The 16,868-nt window shown below is 48.2% G+C and overlaps 1 protein-coding gene across 3 annotated transcripts; it reads right to left on the reverse strand.

The window, feature by feature from the left end:
• Positions 1–391: 391 nt before the first annotated feature.
• LOC105482064 (charged multivesicular body protein 7) lies at positions 392–16,219 on the reverse strand. 3 transcript variants are annotated; one of them, XM_011741934.2, is made up of 10 exons: positions 15,480–16,219; positions 13,068–13,239; positions 6,757–6,942; positions 5,603–5,736; positions 4,121–4,169; positions 3,754–3,873; positions 3,376–3,474; positions 3,080–3,140; positions 2,072–2,251; positions 392–1,856 (listed from the first exon to the last, which is right to left on the reverse strand). In XM_011741934.2, the coding sequence occupies exons 1-10, from the start codon at positions 15,776–15,778 to the stop codon at positions 1,795–1,797; spliced, it is 1,362 nt and encodes a 453-aa protein (XP_011740236.1). In that variant the 5' UTR covers positions 15,779–16,219; the 3' UTR covers positions 392–1,794. The 3 variants fall into 3 exon arrangements, with proteins under 3 accessions (XP_011740236.1, XP_070924594.1, XP_070924595.1); XM_071068493.1 differs by lacking the exon at positions 15,480–16,219 and adding an exon at positions 14,924–15,175; XM_071068494.1 differs by lacking the exon at positions 3,080–3,140 and having other exon boundaries at positions 15,480–16,164.
• Between the last annotated feature and the right edge of the window lie 649 nt (positions 16,220–16,868).

The following is a 16,868-nucleotide window of genomic DNA, read 5'->3' on the forward strand; positions in this document are numbered from 1 at the left end:
GCCTCAAAGCCCATCTCCCTCACAGGGCGTGGCAAACACCATCCCTGGAGGAGGGGCTGAGAAATACCAGTGCCAGACTAAAATATGATACAATCACATGAGCAGAAGAAATTAGGCCACTCATAGAGCCCAGGCAACGGAAAACTGTAGCAAGAGCACACTGCTAAAACCAGGGAGGCCATTCAAAGAGTGAGTTCTCCCCAGGAGAGCTCACTGTGCGCGGCCACTTGGATGGAGCAGCAGCTGCTGCAGCTCAAAGCTCACATGATCAGGCGCTCCACATTCTCCTCTGGACTTCAGAGAAAGAACCAAAGTGTGCAGAAGCTGGAAGCGTGGGGAGGCACGAAGGAACAAGACATTGATACAACCTAAAGAAGAGACGGGACAAGTGTTCTGGTTTTTCTTTTAATTATTTACCAGATAAAAAAGAAAAAAAATAGTGATTGTTTCTCTTCACCCCCAACATTTCCGTTTACCAAGGTCGAGTTGGAGAGAAATTCATTGAACAATGATTTGTGCTCCTGGCCTGGAGCAAATTCTCCTCCTCTGCTCTACGCCACCTCAGGCAGCAGGGACAGGGCAAAGGGCTCCAGGCAGAGATCCTGGCGGCTGGGCAGCGGAGTGGCATTGTGGCTATCGTTTCTTCTCACCGTTGCCAGAGCATTCAGACCCCTTCCTGTCTATCCCCCTACCCCGCCCTGCCCCGTCCCTCAGAGGAGGCAGGGAGCGGGGACTGCAGGAAGCAGGACAGGTGCACGGGTGGCCCAGGTAGCTCCCGGCAGATCTGGCAGAAGGCACAGCCCCTGCTTCTATTGCACATCCTGGCTCAGCTCCCCTGCCCCGAGCAGTAGGCCACAAAGTGAAACGCTTTCCAAATTCACAGAGCCCGGTGCTGTGCGCCAGGCTCAAGGAGGGGAGGTGTGTTGTTGTGTGGCTTGTTCTGGAAGATAGGTATGTATTTTTAAGTTATCCCATGATGGGGCCAAGGCCACAGTTTCACCTCTTTAGAAAAGTATAAAGGGTCTGGACATCTCGGGGTCCTGTAGTGACTGGGCCTCTTCCCAGGCGAGTGCAGAGGCCTCGGAAGAAGCTTTCCCCCACCAGCGGACCTCCTGCTGCATCGGATGAAGAGGCAGTGCCCACCGGCCACACCAGCCCCTTCGGACTGTCACGACTCTGGGCCACTTGGGGCGACCTCTTTCTCTGAACACCTGGAGAATTCTGACAAATGACCCTAGAGAAAAACCTTTTACACTACATGTTTCTCCATAAAATGGCAGCTAAGTCCCCTCAAATAAAACCTTGAAGTGTTTCATTCTCATTCTTCTCTTACCAGTGAAATCAAGTGGGGCAGAGTAAGTTATTTAACTGACATTAGCGAGAGGATAAACCCCTCTAAAAAATCACAGGGGGAAGTGGGAACTGATTCAGATTTGGCAAAACTGCAAATCTTTCCCCTTCATAGGCTGGAACGAAGCTGGTGGGTGAAGACAAACTAAGTGTGCCAATGGCAAGAACTGCAGGCTATGAAATGACAGGTCAGACACAGGACTGTATAAATTGTGGCACTATAAAGATGAGAAGGCAGGTCCATAATACAGCTGGGAGCAAGCCTTTGGAGCATCGCTTCCAGAAATTCTATCTGTCCTGTAGTAAGTAGTAGCATCCAGATAAATCAGTAGTTCTCCTTCCTCCTCTTCCAAACACATTCTGAGAGTTTCTTGTTTAAATAACTATGTACACACCCAGCAAGCCTGGTCTCTCTTTTACATGAGGGTCCTTCACTTGAGGGTCCTACAATGGCTTTAGAGTCGGTTCCAATTGCCTTTTCGGAGATTTACTGCTTGGGACCAAACCTGCAAGGCAAAGAAATGACTGAACACTATAACAGGAAAATCTTGAAGATGAAGGCATTCCAGTGTTTATGAGACTGAGTCTTAATATAAACAAACCCTCAACTCCCTATAGGGCTCTGGTACTCTGGCAAATTGAGTAATTGGGCTTGGGCCCATCAACTCTGTCAGCCAGAAGGCCACATGCCCGCCTGAGGCCTTGGAAAACAGCTCCATACCTCCCTCTGATAAGGACAGTTTCTCAAGTTCAGCTTCAAGTTCAGCATCTGAGATCCTAGGGTTAGGCACACTGTTGGTAAAATGCCTATTGCGGGGGTTGTCAGGCAGATCCAAAGGTTCTTTGGTGGTATCCTGAAGGAGGATGTCCAATTCCTTCTCCAGTTCTTCACTGTCAAAATCTGGAAATTAAAGAGAACATAAAGATGCATAAACTCCAGGGAGAAATGCATTAATGAGTACAGGACTGAGGTTACCAAAACTCCGCTTAGCTTTTCAAAAGATGCCAGGCCTCCTTGCAAATTAAAAAAAAATCCCGAAAGTCAGGAAACTGAGGGTAGCTTCAAGCAGAGACGCTTCTTCCACACTCAGAGTTAAGTCACCAAGGAGGTGTATTCTGTTAACCCCATGGACCTGACCCTGATTCCCCTTGCCCTTGAAGGAGGATCCTCCAGTCGGAAGCCTTGTGAATGAGGAATGCCGGAGCACAGATGGCTCATGAGCACAGCTGTCAAGGAGGAAATGGCAATTCCCTGATTGCTCCTGCAGATGGACCCCAGGGAGGGCAGGCTAGGAGAGGCCTGCCTGCAGCCGGAAAAGCAAATCTACCATCAAACTCATCACAGCACAGGGAAACGAAGTCTTCTAGGATGAAAAGAAGAAACAATTGCTTTGGGCCAGGCATGGTGGCTCATGCCTGTAATCCCAGCACTTCGGGAGGCGGAGGCAGGCGGATCACGAGGTCAGGAGTTCGAGACCAGCCTGACCAACATGGTGAAACCCCATCTCTACTAAAAATACAAAAATTAGCCCGGTGTGGTGGTGTGCGCCTATAATCCCAGCTACTCAGGAGGCTGAGGCAGGAGAATCGCTTGAACCCAGGAGGCGGAGGTTGCAGTGAGCCGAGAATGTGTCACTGCACTCCAGCCTAGGTGACAGAGTGAGACTCCATCTAAAAATAAATAAATAAATAAATAAATAAAATAAAAATAACCACCTTGTCCACTCACCTAAGCCATTGGTTACCCCACCAGCCAGAGTCTGAGAAACTTCATCCTGGGTGTCACAGAGCTGTAAGAGACAAGTGCAAAGCCCTGAGTTGGGCATGGTGGCTCTGAGCATCTCAGGTTTCGGTGGAAAATATCTAGGGTGACAAAGCAATCCTGCCCCAAATGAGAATCAAGAAAAGCTTCCTCAAGTTCACAAGGTCACAAGTCAAGTTTCATTAAAGAGGATGTACAATGAAGTCAAATCTGTCCTCTGTCACTTCCTTCTCTGTGTCTCCCTCCCTGGCCCCTTTCTGTACCTCTTGGATCTGATCCACAAGGCTCTCTGCCTTCTCCACTGTGACATCCTTCATGGAGAGTTTGAGTGCTCCCACCCCAGCCTGGTAGGCATTAAAAACCTAAAGACAAAGCAAAGCTATCAGTGCATATGACAGACATTTGGCAAAATACAGACAATATTGTTTCAACTCCAAAAGGCAGCTTTGGGGTTTTTTGGGCACCCAATCTCAATTTACCCTATACCCACTGAGGCCAAACCTCCTGACTGGAAAGACAAAGGCAACCCCAGCTACATCCCGAAAGAACCCAGGGATCCTCCAAACGGCAAAGCCGAAGCTGCAAGTGACCAACACCCACGGAGAGACCAGCTGAGTGCTGGAGTAGGGGGGAGTGGCTACCATTTGATCTGTCTGGGAGGCATAGATCCGGTCCAGGATGCCTTGAACAGTGTCCAGCTTGGCATGCAAGGCCTCGATGCGCTTCTCTGTCCGTTGCTTGGCCTTGAGAGACCTCAGTGCCTGGGGGGCATGGAGACTTGGGTCAGTGCTGAACTGGGAAGCCAAAGGGCAAGAGGAAGACAGCCCTTCCCAGACCCTAAGGCCGTCCCAGCCTTCTTCCCTCCCGTCTGTAAAATAAGCCGTGGTGCCTGGGCCCCTGCAGACTCTGTCCCCCTCAAAACCCCAGCAGGCTGCTCTCCGAACTGCTGGGCATCGCTCCAGGCCTGCCTGGGGCACTGCTATGGGGCTGGAGGAGACAAGAACTCACCAGCTGCTTCTTTCCTGCTCGGCATGCCCGGCGGGCTTCTTCTTTACACCTAGAAACAGAGGGACAGATAAGATGACTGAGTCACAGGACGGGAGGGGCAGGGTCCCAAAGGGTCCCTGAGAGCAGCACTCAAGTCAAGGTGGTTTTAAATCTGAAGACTAAACCCACTCTGCCCAGTGGCAAGAAAAATGCTGCTGAAGGTCAAAAACTCTTGTGGCAAGTCAACAGGCAGCTCAAGCAGGCTGACTGAGGACAAGCTTTTTCTACCCACCACGACAGAACATGCCAACAGGGCACCTCGTACATGTCTTCCCAATTTGGGGAGACAGGGAATGAACTGTTAACACCAACAATGACCTTGGACACATCCCTCTGCCTCCCAACAAGGCGAGGCTTTCCCAACTGGAAGACAGACTTCAATGTCTGTGTCCCCCTGCCGGAGTGTGTGTCTCTATCAGGGATTCCTTGTACAGTCATCCAGGGGAAAGGGCAGGGGAAGGGCCCCTCAGAAAGACCTCTGCAAAGGCAGGAACCTGTCTTGTCCACGCCTATATCCCCAGTCCCTAAGACAATGCCTAGCTCAATAAATATTAGTTGAATGGATACTGGTAAGGAAGAGCATAAACATTACACTCACAGTCATGGTCTGCGGGGGAAGAATTAAGACTCGTGTTTTCAGCTGGGCACAGTGGCTCACCCCAGCAATGCCAGCACTTTGGGAGGCTGAGGTGGGAGGTGGGAGGCTCGCTTGCGCCGAGGAGTTTGAGACCAGCCTGGGCAACACGGTGAGACCCCATCTCAACAAAAAATTTAAAAACTAGCCAGGCATGGTGGTGCGCACTTGTGGTCCCAGCTACTAAGGAGGCTAAGGCAGGAAGATTGTTTGAGCCCAGGAGTTTGAGACTGCAGTGAGCTAAGATCGTGTCACTGCTCTCCAGCCTGGGGCATAGTGCAAGACCCTGTCTCAATTTAGGAAAAAAAAAAAAAAAAAAAAGGCCAGGCGCAGTGGCTCACGCCTGTAATCCCAGCACTTTGGGAGGCCAAGATGGGCAGCTCACGAGGTCACAAGATTGAGACCATCCTGGCTAACACAGTGAAACCCCGTCTCTACTAAAAATATAAAAAAATTAGCCAGGCGTGGTGGCAGGTACCTGCAGTCCCAGCTACTCAGGAGGCTGGGGTAGGACAATGGTGTGAACCCAGGAGGCGGAGCTTGCAGTGAGCCGAGATCACACCACTGCACACCAGCCTGAGTGACAGAGCAAAAAAAAAAAAAAAAAGAAAGAAAAGGCCTCATTTTTTTTTCTCTTTTGTGATATTCTGTGCTTTCTATGATTTCTGCATTGAGCAGTGAGTACTTCTGTAATTAGCTTAAAAAAAAAAAAAAACCTATCTTTTTAAAAGCCCACATACAGTAACATTTTGCTGGCTCTGGGGGCCAGCCACAGTGGGGAGGGGGCTCAGCTAGGGGTTAAAAGTTACCTCTCTGCTTCCTGGGATAAGGACTCCACTTTGCGCGAGAGAAGCTGTTCACTCTGCATCAGCTGGTACACCCCAACGTCTACGTCATTGACTGGAGAGACCTTGGCATGTGGCCCTCGGGCAAACTTCACAATCTGAGGGACAGGGAGAAATTACTACTGCTGCTACCACAAAGGCTGAGAACTTCCCAAGCAGGAGTGCTGGTGGGCATATGAGAACAGCAGGCCCCCCTTATCCATGGGGGATACATTCCAGTGAATGGAACCCCCCGTGGATGCCTGAACCCTCGGAGAATATTGAACCCTATATATACAGCTATGCAAACATTTTTCCTTCTTCACAGTTTTTCCTATAGAAGATTCATTCTTACTGTAGATCCTAGCAACCTTAGCAAATGATATTTTGTCTTCCTTATTTAGTCCAGAACTTTCACCTTTTCACTTAAAGGAAGCACCTGACAGCTTCTCTTTGGTAAATCTGGACCGCCAGCACCACTGCTCTTGTGCTTTGGGGCCATTATTAAGTACAATAGGCCAGGCACGGTGGTTCACACCTGTAATCCTAGCACTTCGGGAGGCCGAGGCAGGAGGATCACTTGAGGTCAGGAATTCAAGATAGCCTGGCCAAATGGTGAAACCCCTTCTCTACTAAAAATACAAAAATTAGCCAGGCGCTGTGGCCATGCCTGTAATCCCAACTACTCGGGAGGCTGAGGCAGAAGAATCGTTTGAACCTGGGAGGTGGAGGCTGCAGTGAGCCGAGATTGTGCGATTGCTGGGTGACAGCAAGATTCTATCTCAAAAAAAAAAAAAAAAGTACAATAAGGGTGGCTTGAACACAACCACTGCAGTGCCATGACAGTCAATCTGATGACTGAGACAACTCCTAAGTGACTCAGGCAGGGAGATGCTGGACAAAGAGGGGATGAGCATTCAGGCGGAATACTACGAGGTCCCATCACACTACTCAGAACAGTGCACAACTGAAATCTATGGAACTGTTAATGTTTGGAATTTTCCACTTATTATTTTTGGACCGTGGTTGACTGCAGGTAACTGAAACTCTGGAAAGCAAAATCTCAGATAAGGGGTCGCTACTATATGTACTGAATCAATCACCGCTGAGTCAGAGAATGAACAGGTGAGCCTCCGTACCTTCTCCCCGTTCTGCTCGAGGACTGTGACCCTCTTCTCCTTCTGCAGCTGCAGCAACACCAAGTAGAAGGTCCTCTCATCTGGGCAGGAGTTAGCGCAGAGGGTGCTCAGCTCTGACAGGGCCACCACGGGGTGGGAGGAGAGGGGCGAGTTCTGATACAGACGATACACCTCCTCAGCCTTTTCCTGCGGGAAAGGCAACATGGGCTGACAGGCCCTGGCCACTGCCACAGGACGCAGGGACCCTGACCCTGAGCTTCAAAACCATGACCACACAAGGCAAGCACCCGGGAATCCCAAGCCCATCCTCCCCAAGTAGCGGCTTTTTAAAAAGGAGGAAGGATCTGTGTTTTTAAGCCTTGGAGGAAAGTTTGGTGACTCCATATGAAATGCACATGAGATGCTGGGAGCCAGCTCTGCACTGCACGTCCACTGGGGATTTTACACTCCTGCCTCTCTCTGGTCTGTGGTTTCCCAAGGGAAGACTGAGGAGGTGAGCTGAAGTAGAACATCTGTGAAGGAGACCTGAGGCCTGATTTCCAGCCCAGCCTGGGTGACGCTGGGCCAGTCACAGCCTCACTAGTCCTCAGTATCACTCTCTGAAGAGGGTGGATGAAATGATATCTAATTCCCTTCCAATTGTAGTCTCTCCATTTTCCTGCCAATTGGCTATACTGCAAACACAAACATTACTGAGTCTGTAAAGAGTCTTAAGTGAAAAGGGCCAGGCATGGTGGTTCATGCTGGTAATCCCAGCACTTTGGGAGGCGGAGGCAGGCGGATTACCTGAGGTCAGGAGTTCGAGACCAGCCCGGCCAACATGGCAAAACCCCGTCTTTACTAAAAATACAAAAAACATTAGCCGGGTGTGATGGTGGGCCCCTATAATCCCAGCTACTTGGGAGGTTGAGGCAGGAGAATCACTTGAACCTGGGAGGCAGAGGTTGCAGTGAGCTGAGATTGTGCCACTGCACTCTAGCCTGGGCAACAAGAGCAAAACTCTGTTTCAAAACAACACAAAACAAAAAACAAAGAAAAGTATATGATAAGCAGATGGGATAAGATTAGTGACAAGACTAAGAAATGTAAGTTCCAAGAAACAATGTCACTATTTTGCTCATACATGGAAATTACTACCAGAAACAAGAAAGACTTACTGAGGTGTGCATGGGATGCTGTGAAAATATAGGAAAAGACTGCCTGGGGATTCAGGATTTCTTGGAAAAAAAAAAAAAAGTTTAGCAGAATTCTGAAGAGTGAGCAAGCTGCTAGGTGAAGAGGTGAAAGGGGTATCTCGGGAAGAGAGAGGAACATAAGTATAGAAGGGTGGGTCAATGTGGCACGTGTACAAATGTAGAGGGGAAAGGAAAGAGAGGAGAAGCACTCCTATGTATATACATACATATATATATATATATATATATATATATATTTTTTTTTTTTTTTTGAGATGGAGTCTCGCTCTGTCGCCCAGGCTGGAGTGCAGTGGCTGGATCTCTGCTCACTGCAAGCTCCACCGCCTCCCGGGTTAACGCCATTCTCCTGCCTCAGCCTCCCTAGAAGCTGGGACTACAGGCGCCCGCCACCATGCCCGGCTAATTTTTTTGTATTTTCAGTAGAGACGGGGTTTCGCCGTGTTCGCCAGGATGGTCTCGATCTCCTGACCTCGTGATCCACCCGCCTCGGCCTCCCAAAGTGCTGGGATTACAGGCGTGAGCCACCGCGCCTGGCCAAGCACTCCTATATTATAGAAAGTATAATATCTTATGATGATCCTTTATTCTGTAGATGGTGGGTGGTCACTGAAGAAAACTGACATTGCTAGATTAACAGAAAGCTAACTGCCAATTGGGATAGGATGGATTGTAGAGTTAAGATTAGAGGCAAGGAGACCAGGAGATTATGTGGGGTTGAACAACAGACTATTTGAATAATAGACACAGAAAGAGGAGTGGTGGAGCCAAACAAAATTCAGAAGATAACACTGGTAACTGGATACAGGGTTGGAGGAGAAAGTTGAGAGGAAAGCCACCATGGATTGCGTGACTGATGGATGTGACGCTATTAATAGCAAAAAACACAGGAGGAAAAGACTAGTTTAAAGGAAAGACAAAATATCTCATCTTGGATATGATGTTTTAAGATGTCTGACAGAGGCCGGGCGCGGTGATTCACGCCTATAATATAGCACTTCGGGAGGCTGAGGTGGGTGGATCACCTGAGGTCAAGAGTTTGAGACCAGTCTGGACAACATGGTGCAATCCCGTCTCCACTAAAAAAATACAAAAAAATTAGCTGGGCATGGTGGCAGCGCCTGTAATCCCAGCTACTTGGGAGGCTGAGGCAGGAGAATTGCTTGAACCCGGTAGGCGGAGCTTGCAGTGAGCCAAGATTGCGCCACTGCACTCCAGCCTGGGCAACAGAGCGAGACTCCATCTGAAAATAGACAAATAAATAAATAAAAAAGATGTCTGAGAGATATCCAAAAATATATATACAACATATAAGTGGATATACAAATCTGAAACTCAAAGGAGACGGCAGGACAGTGATACAATGGTTGAAAGTCCTCAGCATATCCACGGCAAATATCCAAGGACACTCAGGGAGGAAAGTAATAAGCTGAAGGAAGATCACTGTTTAGGAAGTGAAGGAACCCACAAAAGAGAGCCAGCAGGACTGCTTTGGGGGAACCAAGGAGAGCTTGCTGCATCATGTAAACAAATTCAAGGAAATTAGACATTTTAAGAAGCGACTCGTCAATGGTGTCAAAGGGTGGAAAAGAGCCTAGAAAGACACAGACATTGAGTTTTCATGGACTCGACTGCCCTACCAGATACGCAACTACTGCACTAACTGCACAGTAACCACACACAAATAAATTAATGTTATACGACATCAAGAAAAAATACTGAGACAACTGGCCATCCATTTGGAAGAAGAGCTTTTCCCCACCACATACACAAAAATAAGTATTGAAGTAACGACATGTAAAGGGAAAAACTTAAAGTACAAAGTAATAAAAGAATACCCACTTAAGCTTGAGTCAGAAGATGCCTTCCTAAAGAAGACCTGAAATTCAATAGCTATACGGAAAGGTTTGAGACATCTGACTACAGAAATATGAACCCTTCTATATGGTAAAAGACATCATAAATAAAAATTAAGCAAGCAACAGACTGGGAAACAATATTTACATCCTTAATACTAAATACATTATACGTATCTATCTCTAATACATAAAGAATACAGATTAACATAAAAGATAGCACAATACGGCCGGGCGTGGTGGCTCACACCTGTAAGCCCAGCATTTGGGAGGCCAAGGTGGGCGGATCACGAGGTCACGAGATTGAGACCATCCTGGCTAACAAGGTGAAACCCCGTCTCTACTAAAAATACAAAAAATTAGCCGGGTGTGGTGGCGGGCACCTGTAGTCCCAGCTGCTCAGGAGGCTGAGGCAGGAGAATGGTGTGAGCCCGGGAGGTGGAGCTTGCAGTGAGTGGAGATCACGCCACTGGACTCCAGTCTGGGAGACAGATTCCATCTCAAAAAAAAAAAAAAAAAAAAGATAACACAATACGAAACAGGCAAAGGATATAAACAGACAATTTACAGAAGGGGATATGTAAATGGCTAGTACATAGGTGAAAAAAATGCTTAATTCACAAACAGGACGTATCATTTTTTTTCCCAATAAGTTGGTAAGATTGAAAAGACTGATATTATCCAGTGCTGATAAGGATGTGGGGAGACTGGACTATAGAATCTTGATGAAAGTGCAACTTATTACAAACTTTTGAAAAGTAGTTTGGCAATTTTTGTTAAAATTTAAAAAGTACATAGGCATTTCTGAAAATCAATTCCATAAAAATAAAGGGAGAAGTACATAGATCTCTGCCCAAGTGGCATTTTTTTGTAATGGAAAAATGGAGAGAGAAATCGGAATGACTTAAATGTCCATCTGCAGAGCACCTGTTGCATAAATTGTGGCATATCAATAGATTATCATGCAGGCATCAAAAAGAATCAAGTAAATCCATACTGTGTAGGGCCTGCAAAGAGGCACCTGATATAATGCAGTGGAAGAAAACAAAGCAGATTGCACACCGATTCCATTTCTAGAAAAAAATGGAGTGATGTGTACACATGTGTCTGTGTGTATATATTCATTCACTCGACAGGGATCTGTTGACTGTCTATCAGGTACCAGGCACCAGGCACTGCTCCCAGGGTCCCAGGGCCCATGGCACTGTTCCCTTCTAGCAGGAAAGACAGACAAGAAAAAAGTGAATAAGATTTTCAGGAAGAACTAGAGTTGACAAGGCCATTAAGGAAACATAAGTCTGTAAACATACACACTCACACACTCACACAAATGTGAAGAGAGTGCCCAAAGAGAGAAAAGTTGGATGAACAGAAAGAAAACTTTCGTTTCTTTGTATTTTTTTTTTAATAACAAAATAACAGACAATGTTTGCTTTTTTGTATTTTTCAGTACCATCCAAAAGTAAAAAGTTACTGGCTGTTTCTCTGTCTGGACTCGGGAAAACCAATTTACATCAAGAGCAGGCTTGTTTTGTTTGCAAACCTCACCTGTGGGGATCCACGGGTCTGCCTCTCCTCCGCCCCAGGCTGGAGGACAATGTGAGATGAGAGGCAGACTCAAATCATCCTGCAGTCTTTGCGGGGACCTTGACTGAGCCCTGGAGACCAGGGCACCGGGCAGGGGAATAACCGCGTGGGTGCGGGGAGGGCGTGTAGATGGAGCAAAGGGGCTGCCCCTGAGGAAAATGTGGGCTGCTTAGTCAAAGTCCTGGGGGACAGCGAGACACTGGCAGATTTGGGAGACCTCTTCCTCCATCTGAGGCAAGAGTGCGCTGGAGTCTCTCACGGTGAGGAGAAATGAGTGCGTCTCTTGGGGTGGGGGTGGGGATTCTGGGCTGGCTCCAGCTGTGTGAAGCCTCTAGGGCTATGCAAGGGCCCTGAGGTCAGGCTTGGTCTGTGAATTTCAAAAATACTCTCTGCAATGTACTTTGGCCACCAGGTGCTCAGTCAACTTTGTAGACACACACACACACACACACACACACACACACACACACACACACACAGAGACTCATCCACAGCATCCGGGTGGAGGGGGTGGTTGAAGCAGGTCTGCACCGGGTGACAGAGTGAATGGGAGGTGAGGAAATGGTGACGCAAAGGTCAGCTGAGAAGAAAACAGCAGTCACTAGGTAGGGCCCAGGTACCACAAAAGAGACAATCCGTGTTCAGAAAAGCACGAGTGGGTTTGGGTTTACAGGCTGAGAGGTAGATGGAACATACCGGGCAAGAGGCCAGCCAATGGGACAAAGGGACAAGAGGGGCAGACGCACAGCAGACGAGGGGCAGAGGAAGGACACTACACTCTGAGCACAGAAGGAGGTGGGCTCTGAGGAGGTCAGGCTTGGGGTAGGAGGACAGAAAACTGAAGGCCAACTCAGGAACCCTGAGTCTACCTTCTCAGTGAAGTGCCTGCAGAGAGGAAAGAGGACACAGCGTGTGAGGGGACAGAGAGAAAGAAAAATGAGGCTGTGGTGTGGCTCTGAGGGCCTCCCACAGCTGGGGACTGTGAAGGGGACCTCAGTCTGATGACAGGTGATTTTCTCCAGCAGGGGTGTTAGACCCCATGTGGCTGATCTAGGGCTATGGATTTGCTGGGAGTCTCCTGGTGTGGACCAAAGGAGATGCAAAGGAGCTGAGGGTGTTGCTGAGGAAGGGAGTGGAGCAATGAGCCATGCGATTAAGGCTGTGGGGAAGGCAGGCCGGGAGGAGGCTGACTGACCAGGAGGCTAGGACGGGACCATGGCCCCAGTGGCCTCTTCAAGGGAGAGGAGCATGTGCAGCAGAAGGCAGGCCATCAGAAAGCTGGAAGGGGAAAGGGCACGGTCACAAAGTAGGAAAGCGGAGCTGAGTGCGCCAGTTCAGAGGTGGCAATACCGAAAGCCGCAAGGTCCTCAGGAATCCTGAGAAACTCCTGTCAGTAAACTACAGAAGGCAAAGCATTTCCTAAACGGCTGCTTAACATGAATCCCTACAGATACTAGAAAAGAATCCACTGTTAGTTGCTGAAAATTCCCAGACAAAGGCTAACCCTTGAAATGTACAAGTCCCACTAATGAATATACAAAGCGCAAGTACAAGGGAGGGCAGATAAACTCAGTTATCAACTCAGTCACCATGTAAAAAAGAACGCACCCAAGGGACGTGGAGGATGCTATGATCACATCAGGTGACACCCAGACACCCCCTTCTGAGTACCCACCTTCAACAGCTCCACAGCGACAAGGACCTCCTCGGCTGGAACCTTATTATCTCCCAGCATGTTAGAAAGAGTCCACTTGAGAGGCTTCAGCAGGAAGACCCCGACCCCCCAGGAGATCCAGCTGCTGTCTACACTGGCCATGAAGTCTGACTCCCGCTGCAGCTCCCCTCGACTGCAGGGAAGAAAAAGAAGGGCGTGTAGTAGCACTTAATGCAATATCCCATTCCAGTCTCCAGCTCCCCCTTTACCCGAAAAGAGGAATTTTATCATCATCATCACTACCATTTACTAAGCACCTACGCTGTGCCAACTACATGCAGCATTGTTTATACTCCAGCTCTAAGCCTCACAACACCTCTGCATAGGAGGCGGTGTTATGAGCATTTTAACAAATGAGAAAACTGAGGGACTCAGAAGGTAAGCAGAGAGGTCAAATCTACACCACGATAGAGCTGGAACCAAAAGGCAAGTGCCCCACTAAGACAACAGAAACACAGGCAGCTTCTGAGCCTTCTCTGAGATTTTCTTTTACAAATGGTGCTCAAAACAATCAAATGAAAATAAATCACTGTCGAGTGCAAGACACAAGGAAGAAAACAAAGATGTACACAGAAAGACTTCGTGCTCTTCCAAGGCAAGGGTGGGGATACGATGTATATGTAAGTACATGTAAGTATTTCGTGGTGCTGGTAACAGTAACAGCAGCTCAATTTATTAAATGCTTGCTGCTGGCCAGTCACTATGCTGAAGGCTATATAAGGAATATCTCTTCAAATCCTCACAATAAACCTAGGTACAATTATCATCACCATTTTAGAATTTGTCAAACTGAGAGTTAAAGACAGCATAAAATTTGTGCAGGGCCACATAATTTAGCAAATGGCAGAGCCAAGATTCAGGCCTAGGCCAGTTGGCCCTCAAGCTGAGCTGTTAACTATTAGGTTGGTGCAAAAGTAATTGTGGTTTTTGATACTACTTTTAATACTAATACTATGCCACGTCGCCTCTGTGGAGAAGTATCACCCTCAGAAATTCTTCAGGACCCAGGTAAGCAACAGGAAGCTTCAGTGGAGCGTCAGCAGTCAGGAGAAGAGACTTTAATACCATCGATGTATTAAAGTGTCTGGATCGGAAGTGAAAGATCGTCACCCTTCTACAGTAAGGAGGTCCATTCTGGTCTCATCCCTCACTGACTTCTTCAACTACTGTTTCTCCTGTTTCCTACTTCAGGCATGAACAAAAACGGTTTCCACTGTACACATTCTCCGAAAGCCTTGCTGGCCAGGTGCAGTGGCTCAACACCTGTAATTCTAACACTTTGGGAGGCCGAGGTGGGAGGATCGCTTGAGTTCGGGAGTTCGAGACCATCCTAGGCAATATCAATGTCAGCCAATGGGAAGGTACTGAGAACAAAAGTAGAGAAGGGAGAGCTCTTAATCAGAAAGAGCAGCAAACTAAAAAAAAAAAAAAGAAAAAAAGAAACAAACAAAAAAAACACATCAGAGTTGACTTTCTCCCTCCTTCACTGAGAAGGGTATCACGCTAGGCTGGTCTCAGAATGATACGTACATTGAACTGCAAATGACTTATCCAAAGACCAGGTATCCAGTCCCGGTATCAGCTTTAACCACCTGTGTAACTCTGAGGAAGTCACTTGATCTCTCTGAAACTCAGTTTCCTCTTCTGTCTGCTGAGGATAATCTACCTACCACCGCACCACAAGACCGCTGAGTGGGTCAAATGGTGCATACAAAGTATCAGCATGCTGCCAAGCACTGTACATCTATTAGTTATCAATGTTACCCCTCAGATACCGCCAAAACACTGCACCTGTCACACACGTATCTCCTACAGACCTTTTAAGGGCACTCAGATACTCAGCAAAGCCCTCGTTCTCCTTCACGTCCTCTCTGCTCCAAAAAGCCTGTGCCAAGGACAAGCCAGACGCATGAGCTGTGCCAGGGGTTGTTGGCAAGATGCCTACAGGCCTCTTCCCCACGAATGCCCGCTTTTTAGCTCTGACCTTCTCTAGGTTAATGAATACTATCTCTTAGACCTTCTGCTCCACGGGCCATTCAAATTTGGAGGCTCTTACGAAATAACTACATAACGGGGTCCCAGTTCAGGCAAATCACTGTCACCTTTGCTAGGCTGGTTTCTCTGGAACTCATCTAATGGGACTATCCCCGACCCCAAATCTTCCCCCAGACCCCCCCCTTCCTCTCCCTCCAAGCCTCCCTAGCCCGGCCTCCTTATTTTCCTTCTTCGCCTTCTGAACCCACACTGGATGCCTTCTCTGGGCCAGACACTGGGCTGGGCGCAGCGCACTGTGCAGAGAACAGGACCAGGGCCCGGCCCTCGGAGAGCTGCCCCCGCCCGCCCTCGTGACCCCGGCCCCGGCCCGCCCCTCACCGCAGCAGGTCCTGCAGCACCGTGGCCAGCCCCAGCGGGACGCTCCCCTTGCGTTGAAAGGCCTCCTGCAAGTCCCGCAGACGCAGGCGCACCACCCCCTGGCGGCGGCTGTGGCTCAGCACCAACGGCGCCCAGAAGCCCATCTTGCTGTCCCAGTCGGTGCTGTTCACCTCGCGACTCCTCTTGAAAGCGGAGAACAGGAAGGACATGCGCTCCTCGTCCTCCTCCCACTCGGGGGGCAGTAGGCCCGCCGGGTCTCCCCCGGCCGGAGCCTCGGCCTCCCGCTCCGGGGACCACATCGGAACCCCCCAGCCCCGGCAAGGCACCGAACACAAGCCCGGCCCTGGTCCCCTTCCGCCCTAGTTCCCTCCCGGCTTCCGTTCCTTGACCACCTCCTTCTCGTTCATACGTCACCGCCGCCCCGAGCATGAAATAAGTTCCGTAAGTCTTCAAGGCGCATGCGTTGCGCTACGCTCCGTAACCGGGCGGCAGGATGATGAAGTTCTTTTCAGAGAGACACCGAGCGCTTGCGCCGACCCCTCCTCCCACGGTCTTTGTGCGGAAAGAAAGGCTTGCGCCTGCGCGGCAGGTAGCTGCAGCTTACGTTCCCTTCAAGATCCTGGAGTTTGGCAAAGCGTTCTACAGCGGCTTCTGACCTGTGGCTTCAGAAAATGGAACAGGGGAATCGCCGCAGAGGGGCGCCAGTGGTGCCCGGACCACCCGGATGGATCCATGAATCTCTGTATAGAGGGAAATTTATATCAATGAATGTACAAACCAGAAAAGAAGAGAGATCTAAAATAACCTAAGATTCCACCTTGGTAATCTAGAATAAGAACAAATTAAGTTCAAAGTAAACAGAAGAGAAAAAATAAAAGAACAGAAATCAATGAAATTGAAAACAAAATCAAAAGAATATCAACAAAACCTAAAGCTGATATTTTGAAAAGGTCAATGAAATTGATTAACCTCTAGCCTGGCTAACAAAGAGAAAAAACAAATAGTCAATATCAGAAATGAAATAAGGGACATTACTACAGATCCCATGGGCATGAAAATGATAATAAAGGAATCCTATGAATAACTGTATGTCCACAAATTTGATAACCTAGGCGAAATTGACACATTTCTTGAAAGCACACTCTGCCAAAACACACAAGAGGAAACAGACCACTTGAATATGTTTATGTCTAATTAATTGAATCAATAATTAATAACATCCAAACAAAGCATTAGGCTCAAATGGTTTCATTTGATAAGTTCTACCAAATATTTAAAAAACAAGTTATGCCAGTTCTGTGCCATCTCTTTTATATGATAGAAACAAAAGGAATACATCTCAACTGAGCCTATGAGGCAAGAATTACCCTAATGCCAAAACCACACAAA

The sequence above is a fragment of the Macaca nemestrina genome, chromosome 8 (assembly GCF_043159975.1).
Source record: "Macaca nemestrina isolate mMacNem1 chromosome 8, mMacNem.hap1, whole genome shotgun sequence".
NCBI classification, from domain to species: domain Eukaryota; kingdom Metazoa; phylum Chordata; class Mammalia; order Primates; family Cercopithecidae; genus Macaca; species Macaca nemestrina.

Bases quoted from the DNA above. Each gene is read 5' to 3' on its own strand.
- LOC105482064 (XM_011741934.2), bottom strand. From the start codon at position 15,778: ATGTGGTCCCCGGAGCGGGAGGCCGAGGCTCCGGCCGGGGGAGACCCG. The intron at 5,737-6,756 runs GTACGGAGGCTC...CCTGTCCCTCAG, and splicing joins TCGAGCAGAACGGGGAGAAG to ATTGTGAAGTTTGCCCGAGG. The intron at 1,857-2,071 runs GTATGGAGCTGT...TTTGCCTTGCAG, and splicing joins ACTGTCCTTATCAGAGGGAG to GTTTGGTCCCAAGCAGTAAA.